The sequence below is a fragment of the Onychomys torridus genome, chromosome 23, assembly GCF_903995425.1.
Source record: "Onychomys torridus chromosome 23, mOncTor1.1, whole genome shotgun sequence".
In the NCBI taxonomy this organism is placed as follows: Eukaryota; Metazoa; Chordata; class Mammalia; order Rodentia; family Cricetidae; genus Onychomys; species Onychomys torridus.
The window spans coordinates 44,095,637-44,115,300 of record NC_050465.1 but is presented as its reverse complement, the minus strand read 5'-3'; the positions used below and the strand labels follow the sequence as shown (position 1 = coordinate 44,115,300).

General features: G+C 46.4%; 1 protein-coding gene across 1 annotated transcript in view; it reads left to right on the top strand.

Moving 5' to 3' along the window:
• The first annotated feature begins 1,142 nt into the window (after positions 1 to 1,142).
• Mpp4 (membrane palmitoylated protein 4) overlaps positions 1,143 to 19,664 on the top strand; it is a 41,574-nt gene continuing 23,052 nt past the window's right edge. Inside the window, exons 1-10 of the mRNA XM_036173678.1 lie at positions 1,143 to 1,218; positions 2,789 to 2,910; positions 6,534 to 6,611; positions 9,834 to 9,914; positions 10,747 to 10,878; positions 11,524 to 11,605; positions 13,246 to 13,331; positions 14,757 to 14,828; positions 16,203 to 16,399; positions 17,451 to 17,515. Of these exons, the coding sequence (XP_036029571.1) occupies positions 1,143 to 1,218; positions 2,789 to 2,910; positions 6,534 to 6,611; positions 9,834 to 9,914; positions 10,747 to 10,878; positions 11,524 to 11,605; positions 13,246 to 13,331; positions 14,757 to 14,828; positions 16,203 to 16,399; positions 17,451 to 17,515 (991 nt within the window). The remainder of the gene's footprint in view (positions 1,219 to 2,788; positions 2,911 to 6,533; positions 6,612 to 9,833; positions 9,915 to 10,746; positions 10,879 to 11,523; positions 11,606 to 13,245; positions 13,332 to 14,756; positions 14,829 to 16,202; positions 16,400 to 17,450; positions 17,516 to 19,664) is intronic.

The following is a 19,664-nucleotide window of genomic DNA, read 5'->3' as shown; positions in this document are numbered from 1 at the left end:
GTGTTGTGTGCATCCCGGGGTTGGGACAGTGAGCAGGCAGGACCCCATTACCTCAGTACTTTATGGACTGAGGCTGACCTCGCAAATCTGGATTGTCTCTGTTTCTGAGCTGTCAAATAAGCAATGCAGGAACTTCTGCTAGCCCACTGTTATTCTGGATTTCTATTTTGTGAAAGTAAATAGCTCTAAAGCAATGCTGTTGAAAGTACATTAAATTAAGCTGTTCAAATCGGCTGTTAGAGATGTGCACTGAAACTGATAGGGCTAAGCATAATGAGCGGCCATGTGTTCGAACCTACGCAAAATCCACAGGGCACTGTTGTCTAGGTTTTAGACAGGTTACGGGGTGAACCAGGAAGGCTGGCAAGGGAGCCAGGGAGCCAAGTCACTGTTACGTTGTCTCTAGATTAGAAGACTATGTATACCAGGACAGTAATTTGTTTCCCATAACTCAAGTCCAGCGTTCTAACAGGAATGTGCAGTGAGATCTATGAAGAACTGCCAAGTGCAATATACAGCATGGAGCATCAGTGTGCATTCGGGCCAAGGAGGCCCTCTGAGCTCTCAACAATGGGTAATTCACCTAGGAAAGCAAATAGATAGACTATGACTTGTCAGTTATTGGAAAAGGTGATAGGATTGTGAGATGGCTCAGTGCATACAAGGTTAACAACCTGAGATCTGTCCCCACAGCCCACATGATGGAGGAAGAGAACTCAGTCCTGCAAGTTATCGACTGACCTCTAAACCTCAGCTGAGTCACACGCATATGAGTGTGTGTGTGTGTGTGTGTGTGTGTGTGTGTGTGTGTGTGTCTGTGTGTCTGTGTGTTTAACATGATTTAAAGGAATTAATTTTAGAAAAATGATGGAGTGGGGAAGTGTTTATGGAATAATAGTTTTCTCTTTCACATGGCTAATAGCAGCTGATTTGGAGAGGAAGTGTCACAGGACAAGGCTGTGTTGTTTTTGATGTCTACCTCAGTGTGTGCGACTTAGTACTAGGCTTACAGAATAACTGTTGTTGAAAATATACTCCGGTATGCTGAGCATTGTGTGGCTGGTGTGGCCGAGTGATAGGCTGTCATTTGTCAGTCTGCTTCCTGTTTCTGACTTTCTTTTCCAAGTGTTGCAGCAGTGGGGATGAGACAGTCAGACAGAGGAGCAGAGCGGACCGACATGGACGGGACACTTCCCACATCGCCCAGTCCTGAGAACGGTATGTGTTACCAGGGTTCCTTTCCTAGGCCAGAGAAGACTTACAGTACTGTCTGAACTTGTGATCAAGTACGCGGGCACGCTTGCTGGGATCGTTACTGGAGGCTTGTTCTGCACCTGTGCCCACTGGCACCCGTGTCAGTGATTCTGAGAGCGGCTGTTAGTGCAAAAAAGACAGTTGCCACGGGAGAGTCGGAGCCCCACCTGGCCACACTGGCTATATAAAACTCAGAACTGCGTACCTTGTGTACCTTGTTCGCATCCAGAGTAACACTTGAAAGATCTTTGTTTTGTTTTTGTTGTTGTTTTTGTTAAGTTTGTTTTGTTTTGCTGTTTTTTTTAAAGATTTATTTATTTATTTATTATGTACACAGAAGAGGACCCAGATCTCATTACAGAGGGTTGTGAGCCACCATGTGGTTGCTGGGAATTGAACTCAGGACCTCTGGAAGAGCAGTCAGTGCTCTTAACCTCTGAGCCATCTCTCCAGCCCTGTTTTTGTTTTTGTTTTGTTTTTTTGAGACAGGGTTTCTCTGTGTAGTTTTGCACCTGTCCTGGAACTCACTCGGTAGCCCAGGCTGGCCTCGAACTCACAGAGATCCGCCTGGCTCTGCCTCCCGAGCGCTGGGATTAAAGGCGTACGCCACCACCGCCCAGTCAATTTTTGTTTTTATAATGAAAAAAACTGAGGATTGATTTACGATGTATGTAGTTCCTTTGCTCAGTAGAATGCTGAAATTTATCACTGGAAGTCTGGGGGCAGTGAGTGACGAGGGTACTTGTCATCAGAGCTGATGACCTGAGTTAGAAGGAGACAACCAAGCCCTCAAATTGCCCTCTAACCCCCACTGCATACAACAAACAAACAAAATAAATAAAAAATTTGAAAAAACAATGTAACGGGAGGGCCAGCCAGATGGCTCAGTGGGTAGGGATACTTGCCACCAAGGTTGACAACATGAGTTCCATCCCTGGGACCCACATGGTCTAAAGAGAGACCTGACTCCTACAAGGCATCCTCCGGCTTCCACACAAATGCTGTGGCGTGCATGCCCCCGGCCCCCCACAAGTAAATAAAGAACTCAATGTAATTTTAAACCTTCAAAGTCCAGTGGGAGAGGTTTTCAGAAACCCTCTCAATAAGTACTTTCAGAAAGGGTACAAATAGCCAACTGTGTTTGGCTTAGAGAAAGAAGGCCCAGAAAACACTCGGATGGTTTAAGATAAATTGCTGTGTGGTGAGGCAGAACACCAAAAGTGATTGCATCATCCTCACGGTATCCCATGTCTACATATCACCACCATTACCTACAGTCGATCTCAGCCCCACGAGAAAGCTAGCTTATTTGCCAAAAGGAACTTTTCCCCACAGTCACATGGTCTTCTGAAATGTATAGCATAAATGATGGGGCAGGGCTTGGAGCCACCCTGAGGCCTTAAATCTGGTGTTGTCTCACTTGTGCAGTGTCTGGCAAGCCTGGCATTCCGAGCAGTGTCAGTCACCCCATCTTCCTTACACCCCCCCCCCCCCCCCCCCCGCCCACCGGCTGACCTCTGTCCTCCTTCCCTAGGCCTCTCTGGAATCCTGAGGTTGCTGCTGCAGGAGCTGAGCCTTTTCTACAGCCGAGATGTGAATGGCGTGTGTCTCTTATATGACCTCCTCCATTCCCCGTGGCTGCAGGCTCTGCTGAAGGTGAGTGCGCCAAGCCTTTGTTTCTCTGGCTGGCAAAAGCCTGTGTCTTGCTTGGTCCTTTCCAGTTGCTGTACAAAGCATGTCGAAGATGTTGGCTTGTTGCTTTTTAAAGCACAACTGTATGTTCTTTGTTTTGCATACTTTCAATTTCAGAACAAAAACAAAACAAAAAGCAAATAACAACAACAACAACAAAAACCTCCATAAAACCCCAGTACGCAACCTTGCTGTCAGGTAAGGGGAGGATTTTCCTGGTTTAAGAAACAAGTACAGGAAAGAAGAAGTCAGTAGAGAGCCAGATGGATGAAGGCCAGTCACAGCCGCTGGAGGAGCCAGAGGCTAAAACAGTACAAAGGCCACAGGCTTCCCAGGGGGGGGCTCTAAACTGCTTCCCTGTGAGATGCGTGCTCAGCATCCTCACGCAGGAGGCCGGCATCAGGGACAGTGATGCTGGACGTCTCCGCTGATGTTTGTCTTCATCAGTGCCCAGGCCAGTTGTGATCGTGGTTGGAGTTCTTCCCAGGGATCCACATGTGAGAAGCCAGAAAGGAGAGCGTAGCTTTTAACAGCAGTGCCATAGGACCCTTGACAGCCCTGATTTGCCAGTCCCAGTCAACTGCTGCAGCATCTCCACAACTGGGTGGTCAGGGTTGATTTCCAAGTGCCTTTCGACCATGAGGTAGCCACTGATGGAGTTGTCTCCTAGTGCTGGGGTCTTTATGAACTGCCCTGCAGTTGCTGTCTAGCTACAGATGTTCATCATAACGCAGCAAAGTGAGGACGCATGCCTATTGGAGATTGTCACCTTCTCCACCTTCTTACGTAAGCAACTGGGGGTTGCTCACAGCTTTAGAGGGTTAGTCCATGATCATCATGACAGGAAGCAGATAGGCACGTCACTAGAACAGGAGCGGAGAGTTTTATATTCTGATTCATGGGCAGTGGACAGAGAGAGAGAGAGAGGGCCTGGCATGGGCTTTTAAAACCCCAAAGCCCACCCCAGTAGCACACCACCTCCAGCAAAGCCACACCTCCTCCAACAAGGTCACATATCCTAATCCTTCCCAAACAGTGCCACTCCCTAGTGACTGTAACATTCAAACATATGAGCCTATGGGAACCATTTTCTTTCAAACCACTACACCAGGCGAAATGGTGCACGCCTGTAATCCCAGCACTCTGGAATAGAGGCAGGATAATCAGAAGTTCAAGGTCATTCGTGGTTAAAAGTCAATCTGAAGCCAACCTGGAATCAATGAGACCCTATCTCAAAAAAAGGTGGGGTGGGGAGATACAGAGAGAAACAGACAGACAGACACAGACACACACACACACACACACACACACACACACACACACAGACAGAGAAACATATATAGACACACCCCTGTTAGCTTTGGAAGCATTGGGAATGAAAAACTATGTCCGATCCTTTCTTTAATGTCCCCAACTTATTTTTTCAGAGGTCCCTAGGATCACAATACAATTACCACAATGGTCACCAGCAACTCCATATCAGTTCCCCAAAGTCCTTTGTCCTTAAGGCCAATTCCGGACAAATAATGCTTTTATAAAAAGCCACTTCTGCCTGGGTGTGGTGGCGCATGCCTTTAGTCCCAGCACTTGGGAGGCAGAGACAGGTGGGTCTCTGTGAGGCAGCCTTACCTATATAGTAAGTTTCAGATGGTAAGGAATGCATAATAAAGCCCTATTTCAAGAAACAAAACAAAACGTCAAACCAAACCAAAACCAGGTTGGTTTAACCAAGTAGTTTTCATAATCCAAGGTCTCTTAGCAGTCAAAAATTTTAAAGACAATACAATAATATACATAATCTAGACTCTCTGTGTAATTTCCATCTTTACGTGGTTTATTTTTTAATTACCCTATTCCTTTTTTAAGGATTTTATTTTAAAACTTTATTTTTTAAATCTATAATTGTATATATGTGCTTTTTCTTCTCTCTCCCAAGGCTACACATTTTTAAACACACTGTCTTTTGTCTGAATCCATCTCTATTGTGTTTCCTCAATCTGTTTTTGACTGCATGAGTCTTTAAACTGCTAAGCAGCATGGCTAGGACCAAAGCAGTGGATTTGGTGGCTGGCTCCACCCTCATCAGCTTTGCGAGTGCCTAGCTTCATGGTGGAGGTACCAGCCAGAGTCAGGCTTATTGCCCTAACTCTGGGAAGCTATTGGATCCACCCTGCCACCAAGTAGTGTGCAGCCTGCAACCCACAAACCCCATTCAAGTGCAGCTCCCAAAAGAGCCGTCTGTGCTGCCAGCATGAACCAGGAAGTTGCTTTTTAAAGGAGCATGCCCCTGCTTGAAGACAGCAAACAGAGCCTACCAAAAAGACAAGAAGCTGTTCTTAACTCCATTTTTGTGTGTTTATAATCCTTTTAAAAGCCTTTCAGGTCTTATATGGAAGTTTCAGCCACACATTGGGATGCTATATGTAAATGGATGTTTCCTATCCCAACCGCCTGGTCCCAAATAACTGACTCAGAGGCTGAATATGAATTATAAATGCTCAGCTGATAGCTCAGGCTTGTTACTAGCTAACTCTTACATTTAAATTAACTCATTTCTCGTGGTTTTACCTGTCCTTTAATTCATCTTGCTTCTTGGGTGGCTGGCTGACATCTCTCCTGACTCCACCCTCCTTCTTCCCATCATTCTCAGTTTGGTTTTCTTGCCTAACTTCCTGCCCAGCTACCAGCCTGTCAGCCTTTTATTAACCAATGAGTAGTACGTATTCAGGGTATAGAAAAGGATTGTTCCACAGCACAGGTTCTTTGTGCTTAGTACCCCTACAGCCATCAATCAACTGAGACCACTCCCCCACACACTTGAGTACCAACCCTACAGTACTGCAGGAAGCTTGCCCATCACAGATAGAGATGGAAAGGCTAAGGTGCCCCTGAAACTCCTTTCTCCATCTGTGAGATAAATTTGATTCCTAGAATAAGATGAAGGGCAGCAGTGTGAAGCCAGGCAAGCTTTGCTCACCCACCCTGATTCTTCATCCAGTATGGAAAAGAATCCCCAAGGACCAGGAGAGATGAAGCTGGAATTTACACTGGAGAATTGCCTGAGGGGTGGGGGCTGGGGGGTGGGAGAGAGCTTAACAGCTTTAAAGACCAGAGCAGAGCATGGATGAGCACATTCCAAAGGTCCAAAGGTCTGGCTTCTTATCCGGGACCCTTGGTGGGTCATGAGCCACACAATGCATGCCTTGCCCAGCTGCCCAGCAAAGAGGTCCTTAGGGGTCTCTACCCCATAGGACCCCCCTTGAAAAGCCCCTGTGTGTATTGTCTATAGATCCCTGTTGGCGTCAGCGTCAGAAACCTCCTCTTTACCTTCCTCACCTAAACGAGGGAAACATATGCATACTTTTTATTAATGAAATTTCCCTGGGGCTATCTGTCTCCTGGTAGCAGCCAGGAGTGATGCATCTGAAGCAGTGGGACCTCCACTCAGCCGCCAGAGTCACACAGTGTCGCTTGCTCAGGTGTCAGCGGTACAGCCGCCTCGGCTGTTTCTTCCTGTGAGAGACTTTTCTCTAAAACGTGACCGGTCACATCTTCCATATCATTCTCACACTTGTGCCCTTCTGCAGGTCTATGACTGCCTCCAGAAGTTTAAAGAAAAGAAGCTCCTTCCTGCTACAACCCATGCACAGATCCTATCCTGTGAGGTAAGGTGGCTCTGCCCAGGAGAGCCTTTGATGATGTCCTCTGACCTGGGATGTTTGTTTAAACGGAGGTTTCTGTTGGGATAACTTGGTCGATGACTATGCACTTTAATAAATGCTCTTCATTAAATTTAGTATAAAGAAGAAAATTGTCTTCCAAAACTAACACACACACCCCCCCCACACACACACACACACACACACGTACCTTTTTAGTACATGACCATCTCTGCCTTTGCCCTGTCCTTCACATTCAACTGGCCCTATGTTTACAAGGTGACATTGCGGTAATGATTCTCCAGTTTCTGTCTCCAACATGGATCTTGTTTGGATTCCAGTCTTCGCTACCCAACTTCCTCCTTCCTGTCTTCCTCGAAGTTGGATGGACACGTCAAACTTAGCATGTCCTCACATGTCCCCTTTGACTCACCCCAATCACAGCCTTTCCGGTCTCTGTCACTGCAGTACTATTTTCAGGCTGGATTCTTGGGGTAACCTGGGAGTCTGTTCTTTCTCTCAGCTCTCACCAATCATGTGGCAAACCTTGTCAGACCCACTTCCAAACGCATCTGGACTCTCACCAGTGTTTTGGGTTTTTTTTTTTTCTCTTTTTGGGGCTCCACCACCCAGCTCACCCAGCTCCCAAATAAATCACACATGGAGACTTATTCTTAATTTATAAATGCCTGGCCTTAGCTTGGCTTAGTTTCTAGCCAGCTTTCCTTAACTTTAAATTATCCCATCTACGTTTTGCCTCTGGGCTTTTCCCATTCTCTTACTTCTATAAACCTTACTCTTACTCCATGGCTGGCTGTGTAGCTGGGTGGCTGGCCCCTGGAGTCCTCCTCTGGCTACCTCTTCTCTCTTTTCCTTCCAGATTTCTCCTTTTGTTTATTCTCTCTGCCTGCCATCCCTGCCTGTCCTTTCTTCTGCCTTGCTATTGGCTGTTCAGCTCTTTATTAGACCATCAGGTGTTTTAGACAGGCACAGTAACACAGCTTCACAGAGTTAAACAAATGCAACATAAACAAAAGTAACACACCTTAAAATAATGTTCTACGACACACCAGTCCTGTACCACCTAACATAATTCAGTAGAAGCCATTGACACACCTTACAAATAACTGGGTGCCCCTTCCACAGGCTCTTCCAGCCCCACCTTTACTCCCCTGTGTCTGCTTCCAACAGAGAAGCCTTAGGAGCAAGCCAGACCAGTTGTTTCTCTGCCCCAGTCCTCCTGATGACCTCCCAACTTTGAAAAAAATATCAAGATTCCAACACCTTTGTACATGGCTGAGCCTCTCCAGTGACTTTATTTCATACTTATTTCCTCCACCTGCGCTCTGCTCCAACCATGTTGGCCTCATGGTCGACAAGCTCCTGTTGCATCCTTTTCTGCCCTGGCCACTCATGTTCTTGCTCCTGAGTCCTCATGATCTTCCTATTCCATCAGTCAAAGGCCACATTCCAAGAAAAGTTTTCCTGGCTACTCGTCTAAAATTGGACTCCTTCCTGGAACTCCCTGGCCAACTTCCCTGGTTTGTTTTTCCTCTTAACTCTTTATATCGGACAAAAATATTTATTTCTGTTGTATTTATTGCCTATGCCTCCCCCACTGGGATGTGAACTTCAAGAGAGTGAGAATTTTTGCCTACCTATTAACTATTCTAACAGTGTCCATTACATAAAATGTGTTCAAAACTATAGAAGAAATCAAAGAGAGGAGGAGGAGGTGAGAAAAAAAGGAAGAGACTGTACCCTCCATTTCAGCAATCAGCAGTTCATACTGTCCCCAGCTGTCTGCAGGATAACATACACATGGCATCTTACTCGCTGTAACCCCAGTGGACAGGCATGAAGCCTGTGACCTGCATGCTTTATTTGGCCATGAGCAGTGATGTGTGCTGCTGGGGATTCATACTTTGAAAAATACTGTGCTGTGGGATGTCTTTTTGTATGCTGTGAATACATGTTGTTCTGATTGGTTGATAAATAAAGCTGCATTGGCCTGTAGTTGTAAGTTTTCCTGTGTCCCACACGGTCCCACAGCCCCTTGGGCTCAAGTAAATACACAGAGGCTTGTATTACTTACAAACTGTGTAGCCTGTGGGCAGGCTTCTTGCCAGCTAGCTCTTATAACTCAACCCATTTCTATTCATCTATATGTTGCCATGTGGCTGTGGCATTACTAGTCTGCTGGAATCTTGTTGCTCCTTCAGCGGCAGGCTGGTGTCTCCCCAGACTCCACCCTTCTTCGTCTTGTCTTTACTTTGAATGTCCCGCCTAACCTTATCCTGCCCTGCGATAGGCCAACGCAGCTTTATTTATCAACCAATCAGAACAACACGTATTCACAGCGTACAGAAAGATGTCGTACATCAATACCGTGTCTTCTGAAAGCAGGTCTACGGTTCATTCTAAGTCATTTCACATTTGCAGCAAGTATCGAAATTACTGATAAAATGATGCACTTTAAAATAAAAATCATCATTCCCATTTTCTACTCAAAGAATGGCGCTTCTCATGAGACTGAGTGGCCTGAATTCTCAGCTCTCCTGTAGCTCAGCTTCATCTGCCCGTAATGCACTGCATTAATAAAGAGCCACTTTAGGAATACTGGAGGGAAAGGCCTTGCTACTTAGGCAATCACTGGTTTAATCTACCTTGAGTGTTGGCTTCTGTCTGCTATGGTAAAGTTTAACAGCTAAGGAAAGACACTAGGCCCTGTCTCTGGAGACAGAAAAGAAGGCTTCAGTAACAATGTCTCTTAGGTCAGCATCATATTAGTACATCTACTTTTCAGCCAGTGTGAAGTTGACTAGGTGATAAAGATTATTGTTATGCGTATATGTCTGTGTAAGTGTTTATTACATGTGTGGGGTGCCCTCAGGAGGCCAGCTGCAGTTATGGGCAGTTGTAACCCACCTGAATGGGTTCTGGGAACCAGTCTTGGGTCTTCTAAAAGAGCAGCAAGCTCTCATAACTCCAAGCCATCTCTTCAGCCCCAGGTGATGAAGATTTTAAGTATTTGATTTCATTTCATTTTGCTTTTTGGAAACAGGGTCTCACCTGTAAGCCAGGGTGGTCTGTGACTCACTTTGTGCCTAAGCTAGTTTCAGAATTTTGGTCACCCTCATGACCCAGTCTCTCAAGTGCTAGGATTACAGCCATAAGGCACCTGGCTTAAAAATATTTTATGCTGTATATTTTCCCATCCTGAATCAGGTCTTGGAGCTATTACCCAAAGCCTCCAGTTCTCCTGAGATCCAAGAGCTGAGACAAGTCCTCCAGGCTCCACACTGCAAGGTAAGCACTTGCTAAAATGGACAAAGTTTGCCCATCTGCCATATGACAGAGATGGGAAGAGTAAATAAAAAGGATGTAAAACATTGTCTCTGAATATATATTCTGTTTCTGTACATGAACGACAAACCGATCATACTTGAAGGTGTGGGGCTCACATGTGATTGACTAATCAATGAGCCAATGCTCTCACATGTATGAGGAGGCACCCAGAACTTTCCGGGGTGTCTTGTTCTCCCAAAAAGATACTATCCCTCTAGAATTATGGGCAGTCATCCAGGGCAGCTCCTGGTTACACAGAAAAAAATTCTTATACTTTCTCTCCATGTTGGGAAGATTTTGACTTTTGAATATAGTGTATAAAATTATTTGGGATATACATTTATTTGTATATATGTATATGTGCCTTTGTGAGTTTATGCATACCATGTGTGTACAGATGCCTGCAGAGACCAGAAGGGGGCATTAGGTCCCCTGGAACTGGAGTCACAGACAATTGTAAGCTGCCTGATGTGGATGCTAGGAACAGAACCCAGGTCCACTGAAAGAGAGCAAGCTCTTTATTAACCTAATAAGTTCTGAGCCATCTCTCCATCCCTCAAAAAGATTTCTGTACACTTTTTAACCTCTGTATTCCCGGACCCCTTGTCCATAAACAGGGAGCAATAGATACACCTATCTCATAAGGTGACTGTGACTGAATTTGCTTAGAATTGTGCCTGACATGTAGGCGTGGCGTTTGTGGTTGTGTGTCTTACATAGTATCAAGTCATCATCTTTCAGGTGCGTGTGTGCCATGTGTGACATTTGCTCACCTTTCTCTTTCTGTGCCCAGGCTCTGCTCAGTGCCCATGATACGGTAGCTCAGAAAGATTTTGAACCTTGTCTCCCCCCACTGCCGGACAACATCCCCGACAGTGAAGAAGCTGTGAGGATCGTGTGTCTGGTGAAAAACCAGCAGCCCCTGGTAAGGAGATCATTTTTCTCTTGTTTAGGGTTATGCCAGGGTTCCTTGTGATCTAAGTCATATCCAGTGGTTATGGGCGGTTTTGTCTCAGTCACACACAGAGTGGAAATAATGGCATGATGGCCAGTGTACTTTTCCTGTGGTTCAAATGCACTGCTGGGCATAATGTTTTCCTGACCAAAAGGTTTCTGTTTAGTATTTTTTTCTTTCATGAGAAGACAAGATATAATATAAACTTTTTGGTGAAAAGACATCCGTATTATATACATTTTATTTGTCTTTCATGTATTTTACTCAATTCTAATGCACTGGCCTACATTTTTCTCTTCTACTAATAGGAAGTGGGTAAGACATTAATTGATTCCCTAAGAGTGCTTCCTTCCATCAGATTATAATCAAGGGCACTTCTTTTTGGAAGATTCTAAATATTCTATGTCTGAATATTATACAGAGGCCTTACGAGGCCGAGGTCTGATGGCCCTTCCTTTTTGATGGCACGATGTGGCTGATGACCACAGGGTGATTGGGGGCCCCTTCTGGTTAGTAAGAAAAATCATAGTCTGAAAGACAAGAGCTGTGCTGACTGAAGCTACCGGAAAAATGGCCGCATGAGTAAGCCCAGCATGCATTGTGTTCTCTCTTTAGGGAGCTACCATCAAGCGCCATGAGATAACAGGGGATATCCTGGTGGCCAGGGTCATCCATGGCGGGCTGGTGGAGAGGAGCGGTAAGCTGGGGTGGCGTGGTGTAAGCCAGACACAGCGACACTGGATTCTGTGGCTTTTCTAGAAGAAGCAAGAAGTATCTTTGTGCTGTTAGGTCAGGGCCTTCAACGCTCCTTTGCTTGGCTAGTTAAAAAAAAAAAAAAAAACAGGGACAGATGTTCCAGCACCCTCGTTCAGAGAGCCCCTACATGCTAGGCTCTGTGGGAATGCATTCTTTTTATCATTCTCAAGGCAACAGAACAATGCAAGCATTATCATGACGTTTCACGGATGGAAGAACCGGGCCTTACCTGGTATGAAGAAAACCTTTTTGTTCTAAGGATTTGCTCTAGGGCTGGAGAGGCAGGGAGATCTGAGCTTGATTTGACCAGAAGCAAAGCTATGTACCTGGGAGGCAGGCTGTGTCTCCATAAGGGTGTTTACCTTAACTCAGGGGCTTCAGGTGCCTAGTGGGTAGTCTGCCCAGCTATTCTATCTGTCGCTTGCCCTTGGATGCTCCGTCTGGAGCTGGCCCTACCTTTGGATGTAGCTAAAGGGGATATTTGCAGAAGGCAGACATCTAATGCTAATGCTAAAAAGCCTAGAGGCAGAAAGCCTTGTCTAAGTGACCTTATTCAAGTAATTTAAGTATATATGTCCAAGAAATGATCCATCCATACTGTTATAAGTTCTTGGGTAAATTATGAGAGTGCATAAGAAATTCATGGCAGGAAACAGCTGATATATTAAAAGCTGAATAACACCAAATACTCTCTGAGATTTGGCTTTTTCCTCTGGAAGAATTCCTTGATTCTTCCAGGTATAGCTTTACCATATACAGCTGAGTCTGTTTCATTCATGCAGCTCATAGTAGTTTATGTGTGTGTGTGTGTGTGTGTGTGTGTGTGTGTATTTATATATGTGTGTGTGTATGTTTGTTTATGTGTGTATATGTGTGAATGTATATATGTTTGTGTGTATATATGTGTGTTTTATGTATGTGTATATGTATGTGTGTTTATGTGTCTTTATATGTTTGTGTATGTGTGTATATGTATATGTGTGTTAATATGCATGCATGTTTATATGCGTATATTTATGTATGTGTTTATATGTGTTTGTATGTATGCTTATGTGTGTGTGTGTGTGTATGTATGTTTGTGTGTCTGTCTGTGTCTTGCTAAGGACTGAACCCAGACCTTGAACATGCTAGGCAGGTGCTCTGCCACTGAGCCACGATCTTGAACTCACTCCCCCAGCTTCTGCTTCCCTGCTGCTGGCGTTATAGATGTGTGTCAACACACCCAGTTCAAGGCTTCATCTTATCCCCCAACTTGCTCCACACTGGATCTTTTGAAGAATAATTCATTCCTTTTCCTTTTCATGTGTCCTTCACTCACACCTTGATGTCTTTAGTGTTCTTCTGGTCAGCATTTTGGTTCCATTTTACAACATCAGAGTAGGAAAAAAAAAATACCAAATCGCTCTTGGTTCCGGCAAAGAGGTAGAAAATAGAGTGCGCACCGACGGTTATGGTGGTATAAGTCGGAGTAAACAGTTTAATTTTTATTTAAAAATTTCAAACATGCTCGGGTCGTGAGCTTGTAGTCGCTGAAATGTTGGCCTCTGCCAGACCTCTCCCTGTTTTATTCCCGTTCCCTAGGGCTGCTGTACGCTGGAGACAAGCTGGTGGAAGTTAACGGTGTTTCAGTGGAGGGCCTGGATCCCGAGGAAGTGATCCACATTCTGGTAATGTCTTACCCCCAGTCTGTTAGAGGCCCAGTGACATGCCAAGCCCCACGGTGTGTGTGCTGTGCTGTGACTGGGCTTGAGTCCCTCTTGGCAGCTTTCTGCCTCCAGCCCTAGACCTCGGGTAACTCATCAAGCTTCGTGTTTAACCCCCAGAAGTCCTGGCAAATGCTGGGGATATCCCTTCCCAAGCATCTCCTCCACAGGACCAGTCTTCCCTCCAAAACACACACACACACACATGTCCCTCATCACCTGTGCTTAGTGGGAAACCGAGCTGGGGCAGAGTGAGGTTTCAAAGACAGTTTGGACCTGAGAAACATCCCCTCACTCCCTAATACATTCAGACAGCTTACGTCTGTTTGACATCTTTCTCTGGGCAGCTTTGGGGGGGGGGGGGGGAGAGAAGTCACCAGAAGGCATCACGTGGCCAGGGATAATGCTTGCTTGTATCTGCTCCTGTTCCTTGGTGGCCGGTGCTGGGAATTTTAGAAATCGAAGCGGTTCAAGGTGGGTCGAGTGTCTGCCCAGCCTGTGTGCCTAAGCATATCAGTCTTTCATCTCCAGTTCTCATTCTCACATGTGAGCAGTTCAGCACTTATTCCCCATGGAAACATGGAAATGCTCATCCCCCCCCCCCCAGGTACACATCTCCCCCAGGTACTCCCTAGGTTCACTAGGTTTTCACAATGGTGTCTGGGAGACGAATAATAAGAAATACAGCCAGAGCACCTAAACATTTTGTAAGTTACCACCACAAGTTCCCGTGTGATACGGAAGGTTCTGCAAGGGCATTAGAAGTATATCCATCTTAGACCAAGCCCCTCTCTACCTCAGCCTCCTGGCTGGCTCCGGCTGTGGAGGGCTGGGGAGGATGCTTGGGAAGCTGCCAGGGGGAAAAATGAGGTCTCACTAATCTGCTGCCTGTCACCGGGCTTGTAGTTCATTCAAACCAGGGGAGTCTCTTTTTCCTGTTCTTTTGAAGGGCTCCTTATTTCCATTTTTAGTTTGGAAGCTTGTTGGTTCTCTCAGAAGACGTGGGGGAGCCCTTTATCCTTCCCATCAGGCTGGGGCAGCTGGCTTAGAAATGAGTGTTCAGGGAATGCTCACTGAGTGAGGAAGGATGCCAACGATGTTGTCTTTTCCCCAGGGTGTGTGGGAGAGAGACCTTGCCGAGTGAGGCGTCCACCAGTAGTGTGGAGGGTCCTGGGGAGAGATCACCTCAGTGTATGTTTCTGCAGCCAGTGACCCTGGTGCCCCGCACTGAGGCAGACACAGAGATCAAGTGCCTCCCAGTTCCCATTTCTGGGTGGTGACGGTCGCTGTGGTGAATGTTGTCCTTAGACCTGGACACGTTCAGGCAGTCCTCTATCTCTGCACCTCGGAGTCCACGCTTTGCCATCCTTCCTCTTTGCTGTCTTCTAGACTCTGTCTTGTGGTACGATCATGTTCAAGGTGGTCCCAGTGTCTGCCCCACCTGTGAGCAGCCAGCAGATGGTAAGAGCTTGCGGCCTTCCCGCCTCTCGCACATGACAGTTCCTAGGTGTGCCGTGTAGCAGTCCTATCCACTAGACTGTTTGGGACGAGGGTTCAGTGTTCTGGGTGTTTCTCGGTGCTGATGACCTGAAATGGAGAATGGGTAAAGGAACACAGCAATGGAGTGCAACACCTTGAAGTTAAGATGTGGCGTCAAAAACGTGCAAAACTGAGCAAAAATGTGTCAGAGCTAAGGGATGCTACAACACATTTTAAAATGATTTATAGCATCTGTTAACATCTACAATAACGGGTTTCACGATGACATTTCATACACATTATATATATATATAAAATACATTTTGATCGTATTTAATCCGTCTTATTACTCACTCATGTTCTGTTCTCATTAATCTTCTTTATCTTCCCAACTAACACCATTTCTACCTTCATATCTGTGTGTCCTTAGTGTGTGTGTGTGTGTGTGTGTGTGTGTGTGTGTGTGTGAATGAGATTTAGTGGAGTTGTTAACATTGAAGCAAATGTCTCAATCTTCCCGTCAACCATTGACTATTGATAAACCCCAAGGGGGAGGGGAGGCGACCCCATGATTCCTCTGACAGGGTGCTGACCTGCCCAGTCATGTAGGTGATTGTAGTGGCTCCACTCCTCCCACTTCCTCTGGCCCTACATTATTTCTGCCCCTTCTACAGCGCTCTCTGAGCTGTGGAGTAGGTACTAAAGATGTCTCACTTGTGGTTATTCACTCAATAAGCACCTAGTCTCGGGACTCTGTCCACTTAAGAGTCTTTGCAGTGACTGCTAGCCGCTCCAAAAAGAAACTTCTCTGACCAGAGCGGACAGCGGCACTGACCTATGAGGTCTAAGCACAGTTATTGGGGAAGCAACTGGACAGCCACATCATGCCTGTTCAGCGGGACGTCAGCAGTGACTCCCCACTAGGACCTTGGACCTCCTCAGCCGCAGACTTTTGACAGTGCTTACAGCCCTGAATGTGGATGCCCTCTACGGAGTGAGCACCGCATCCAGCTGGAATGGGGTTGGTTGTGGCCATCACAGACTTGCCCCTGCTGCATCGAGGATCTCACTTTGTCTGGCTGGTTGCTATGACTACATACAGGTCCATAGATAGGTAAAGCTGTTGATCACAGTTCCTCCCCAGCAGCTAGCTAGCTAGCAGGGAGGAAGCATCTAGCTTGATTTCTCCATGCCCTGTGACCAAGACACCAACAGCATCCCTCTTCCTCCACCATTTGGTTTAGAAGAGCAACTCTCTTTTATGGTGAGGTAGACAAAGATGAGAGCCGCTGGTTTAGTTGGGATGGTTCTCAGGCAAGCATTCCTCTGATAGTACTGTTCTGCACCTGCTGTCAGGTTTATGTTCGCGCCATGATTGATTACTGGCCCCAGGAGGATCCTGACATCCCCTGCATGGATGCTGGATTGCCTTTCCTGAAAGGAGACATTCTACAGATTGTGGACCAGAATGATGCCCTCTGGTGGCAGGCCCGGAAAATCTCAGACCTTGCCATCTGTGCTGGGCTAATCCCTTCTCACCACCTTCTGAAGAGGTGGGTGACCTGGCGTCAGAATTAGGCCATCAGGCAGTGCTTGGGACAGCAAGTGTCTGAATATGTGACAAAGACACAAGCAGGTGGAAGAACATAGACCCAAAGTTTATAAACCAAAGCATCAATTTACAGATAGACTTTCAGCTTCTTAAACACTGAGGGTCCAGGATAGTTACATCAGCTAGACGGGATGGAAAAGCACTTGTGAGGCTAAATTAAACTTTATAATGTCTATGGTCTGAATATGTTGGCCCAATCCCTCGTTTATGTGGTGAAATGTAATCCCCAGAGCAACAGTACTAAAAGGCAAGGCCTTTCGGAGTTAATTGGGTCATGAGGTAAGATTAATGGATTATAGCAGCAGCAGAGATTGTGAGATTACTGAGATTGTGATGGTGGAGGTGTTGGCAGAAATAAGGTGAGAAGTGAAATCCTGGAGAGTTTGCAGCCATTGGGACTGCGCAGCCCCAGGGGAGTGGCCGTGGGTGGTAGTGACAGAGAAAGGGTGAGCCCAAGGCTGCTGGATAAGAGATCAAGACTGGCCTGGTGGTGGTGGTGGTGATGGTGGTGGTGGTGGTGCACACCTTTAATCCCAGCACTCAGGAGGCAGAGGCAGGTGGACCTCTGTGAGTTCAAGGCCAGCCTGGTCTACAGAGCGAGACCCAGAACAGCCAGGGATACGCAGATAAACCCTGTCTTGGGGGGCAAAAAAAAAAGATCAAGACCTCAAGAGGCCCAAGTGTTAGAAGGAAAATTTGCCTGCTTAAAACCATCCAGAATTACAGCTAGTGCTGAGAGCATGGAGGCAGTCAGGAAGAATGGGGATGACATTCCAAATGTGGACTCTTAAAGGAAAAGAAGGGTGTTCTGGAAATATTGGTGGGAATCCAGTACAGCCTCTGCCTCAGGCTCAGTGGAACAGAGTCGCCCATGCTGTACTGGAGCCGGTTGACCTCCTTCTGCCTCTTCTGAAATGCATGCTCAGTGCCCCTTCCCGAGAGAACCCGCACTGCAAAGTCAGCCACTCTCTCTCTGTTCTCTTTCTGCCCAGGAAGCAGCGGGAATTCTGGTGGTCTCAGCCGTACCAGCCTCACACCTGCCTCAAACCCACCCGATGCGAATGTGAGTATGTGAGTGTGTGCACATCCAAGAGGGCTGCTCCCGGTCTCAGGCTAGCCTTCTGCCTGAGAGAGGGGCTTAAATATTCTCACTGTCCCAAGATAATCCCCACCACCAGCAGCCATCAGAAACCTTACCACAGGCTTTCCTTCCTTCAGTTTTCAGTTGACGAAAAGGAGTCTTAACATTTTTATTGTGGTGATAAACACCATGACCAAAAGCGACTTTGGAGAGGAAAGGGTTTATCTGGCTTACACTTCCACATCATAGTCTATCACTGAAGGAAGTCAGACAGGAACCTGGAGGCAGGTACTGAAGCAGAGGAGGAGCACTGTGTACTGGTTGGCTCTTTACTGGGCTTGTTCAGTGTGCTTTCTTCTACAATCCAGGACCACCAGCCTAGGGATGGTACCACCCACAGTGAGCTGGGCCCTCCCACATCAACCATTAATCATCATAATATTCCAACAGACTTGTCAATCTGATGGAGGTGTCCTCTCAATAGGAATTCCTCCTCCCGGATATGTTTATGTTGAGTTGACAAAACCAACCAACACAAGCCAGACACAGCTTTGTGTTGAAGACTGAGTCATGTCCCCCAACTTCAAGTCCTCCAAGACCCCTGTAACTCTGTGGTTGTCATACCTGGACACACGCCTGAGGCTGTGCACCTGTGCAATCTCCCTTTGTGTCTTTTCTTTTTAATATTGTGATTTATTTTCTTATGTTTAGTGTGTGTGTGTGTGTGTGTGTGTGTGTGTGTGTGTGTGTGTGTGTGTATTGGAGGGTTGTTTTGTCTGCATGAATGTCTGAGTACCACATGCATGCAGTGCCCCTGGAGGCCAGAAGAGGGCGTCAGAATCCTTGGGACTGGAGTTAAAGAGAGTTGTGAGCCTCCATGTGGGTGCAGGGAACCAAACCCTGGTCCCCTGGAAGAGCAGCCAGTGCCCTTAACTCCTGAGCCATCTCTCCAGCCCCCGCTTCTTTACTTTTTCCTACTGTAGATTGGACCTAGGACTTGATGCACTGAGCAAGCGCTCTCCCTCTAGGTAATGTCCCCAGTCCTAGTCCTGGGCCTTTGTGACTAAGTACAAGACTGAGTTATCACTTAAGAAATTCAGTGTAGTCATTATACAGGGCTCTTCAAGCAGGAGGGGAGGGGTCAGGAAGGGATGCTCGGCCATAAGTGCCTGCAGACTACCTAAGGCCTTCTTAATGAAGCTGCCGGCAGTGGGAGAGAGTGGTCAATGCAGGCTGACGGACAGCAGAGCTCACCAGAGTGGTCAATGCCTGCTGAGTGGGGCCCTCAGAAGCAACCCTCTGGCAGGCCCTATAGGGGTTCAGGTTGGGAAGAGATGGGACATAGAGAGAACACACAGAGGAAACTCCATGTAGATCACTAACAGCAACACCAGTATCACAGATTTGCAAAATGGCATGCCTTCCTGTGCAGCAGGAATCTTAAAGGTACTTATTAATAAAATCAAACCCGAGGCCAGTCATTGGGGTGAATGCTAGAAGATCAGAGAGACAGAACAGGCCACAGCTACCTTACCTGGCCAGTTCCTCAGCTGGTCTTATTTCCTCAGACTGCAAGCTTCTGAGTCCTCATTCAGAATGAATCTCAACTGAACTGTGTTGCTCCAAAGCCTAAAAACTTAACCAGCCAAATGCTTCTAATTTCTAGCCTTATATATCTTTCTGCTTTCTGCCATCACTCCCTGAGATCAAAGGCTCACTTTCTGGGATTAAAGGCGTGAGTCAACATGCTTGGCTGTATCCTTGAACACACAGAGATCCAGGTAGATCTCTGCCTCTGAAATGCTAGGATTAAAGGCATGTGCTACCACTGCCTATCCTCATGTTTAATATTGTGGCTGCTCTGTCTCTGACCCCAAATAAGTTTATTAGGGTACACAATATTTTGGGGAATACATACCACCACATTCCTGTTTATTATTTTCCAGTTTTCAAGCCAAAGATTGTTTTTCTTGGATTTTGTATTGAAAAAAAAAAATGTCATAATGCCCACGAATACGTTTTTTCTTTTTTCTTTCTTTTTCTTTTTCTTTTCCTTTTTTAAAATGTAGCCCAGGCTGGCCAGAACTGACTATATGGCTGAGGATGACTTTAATTCCTGATCCTC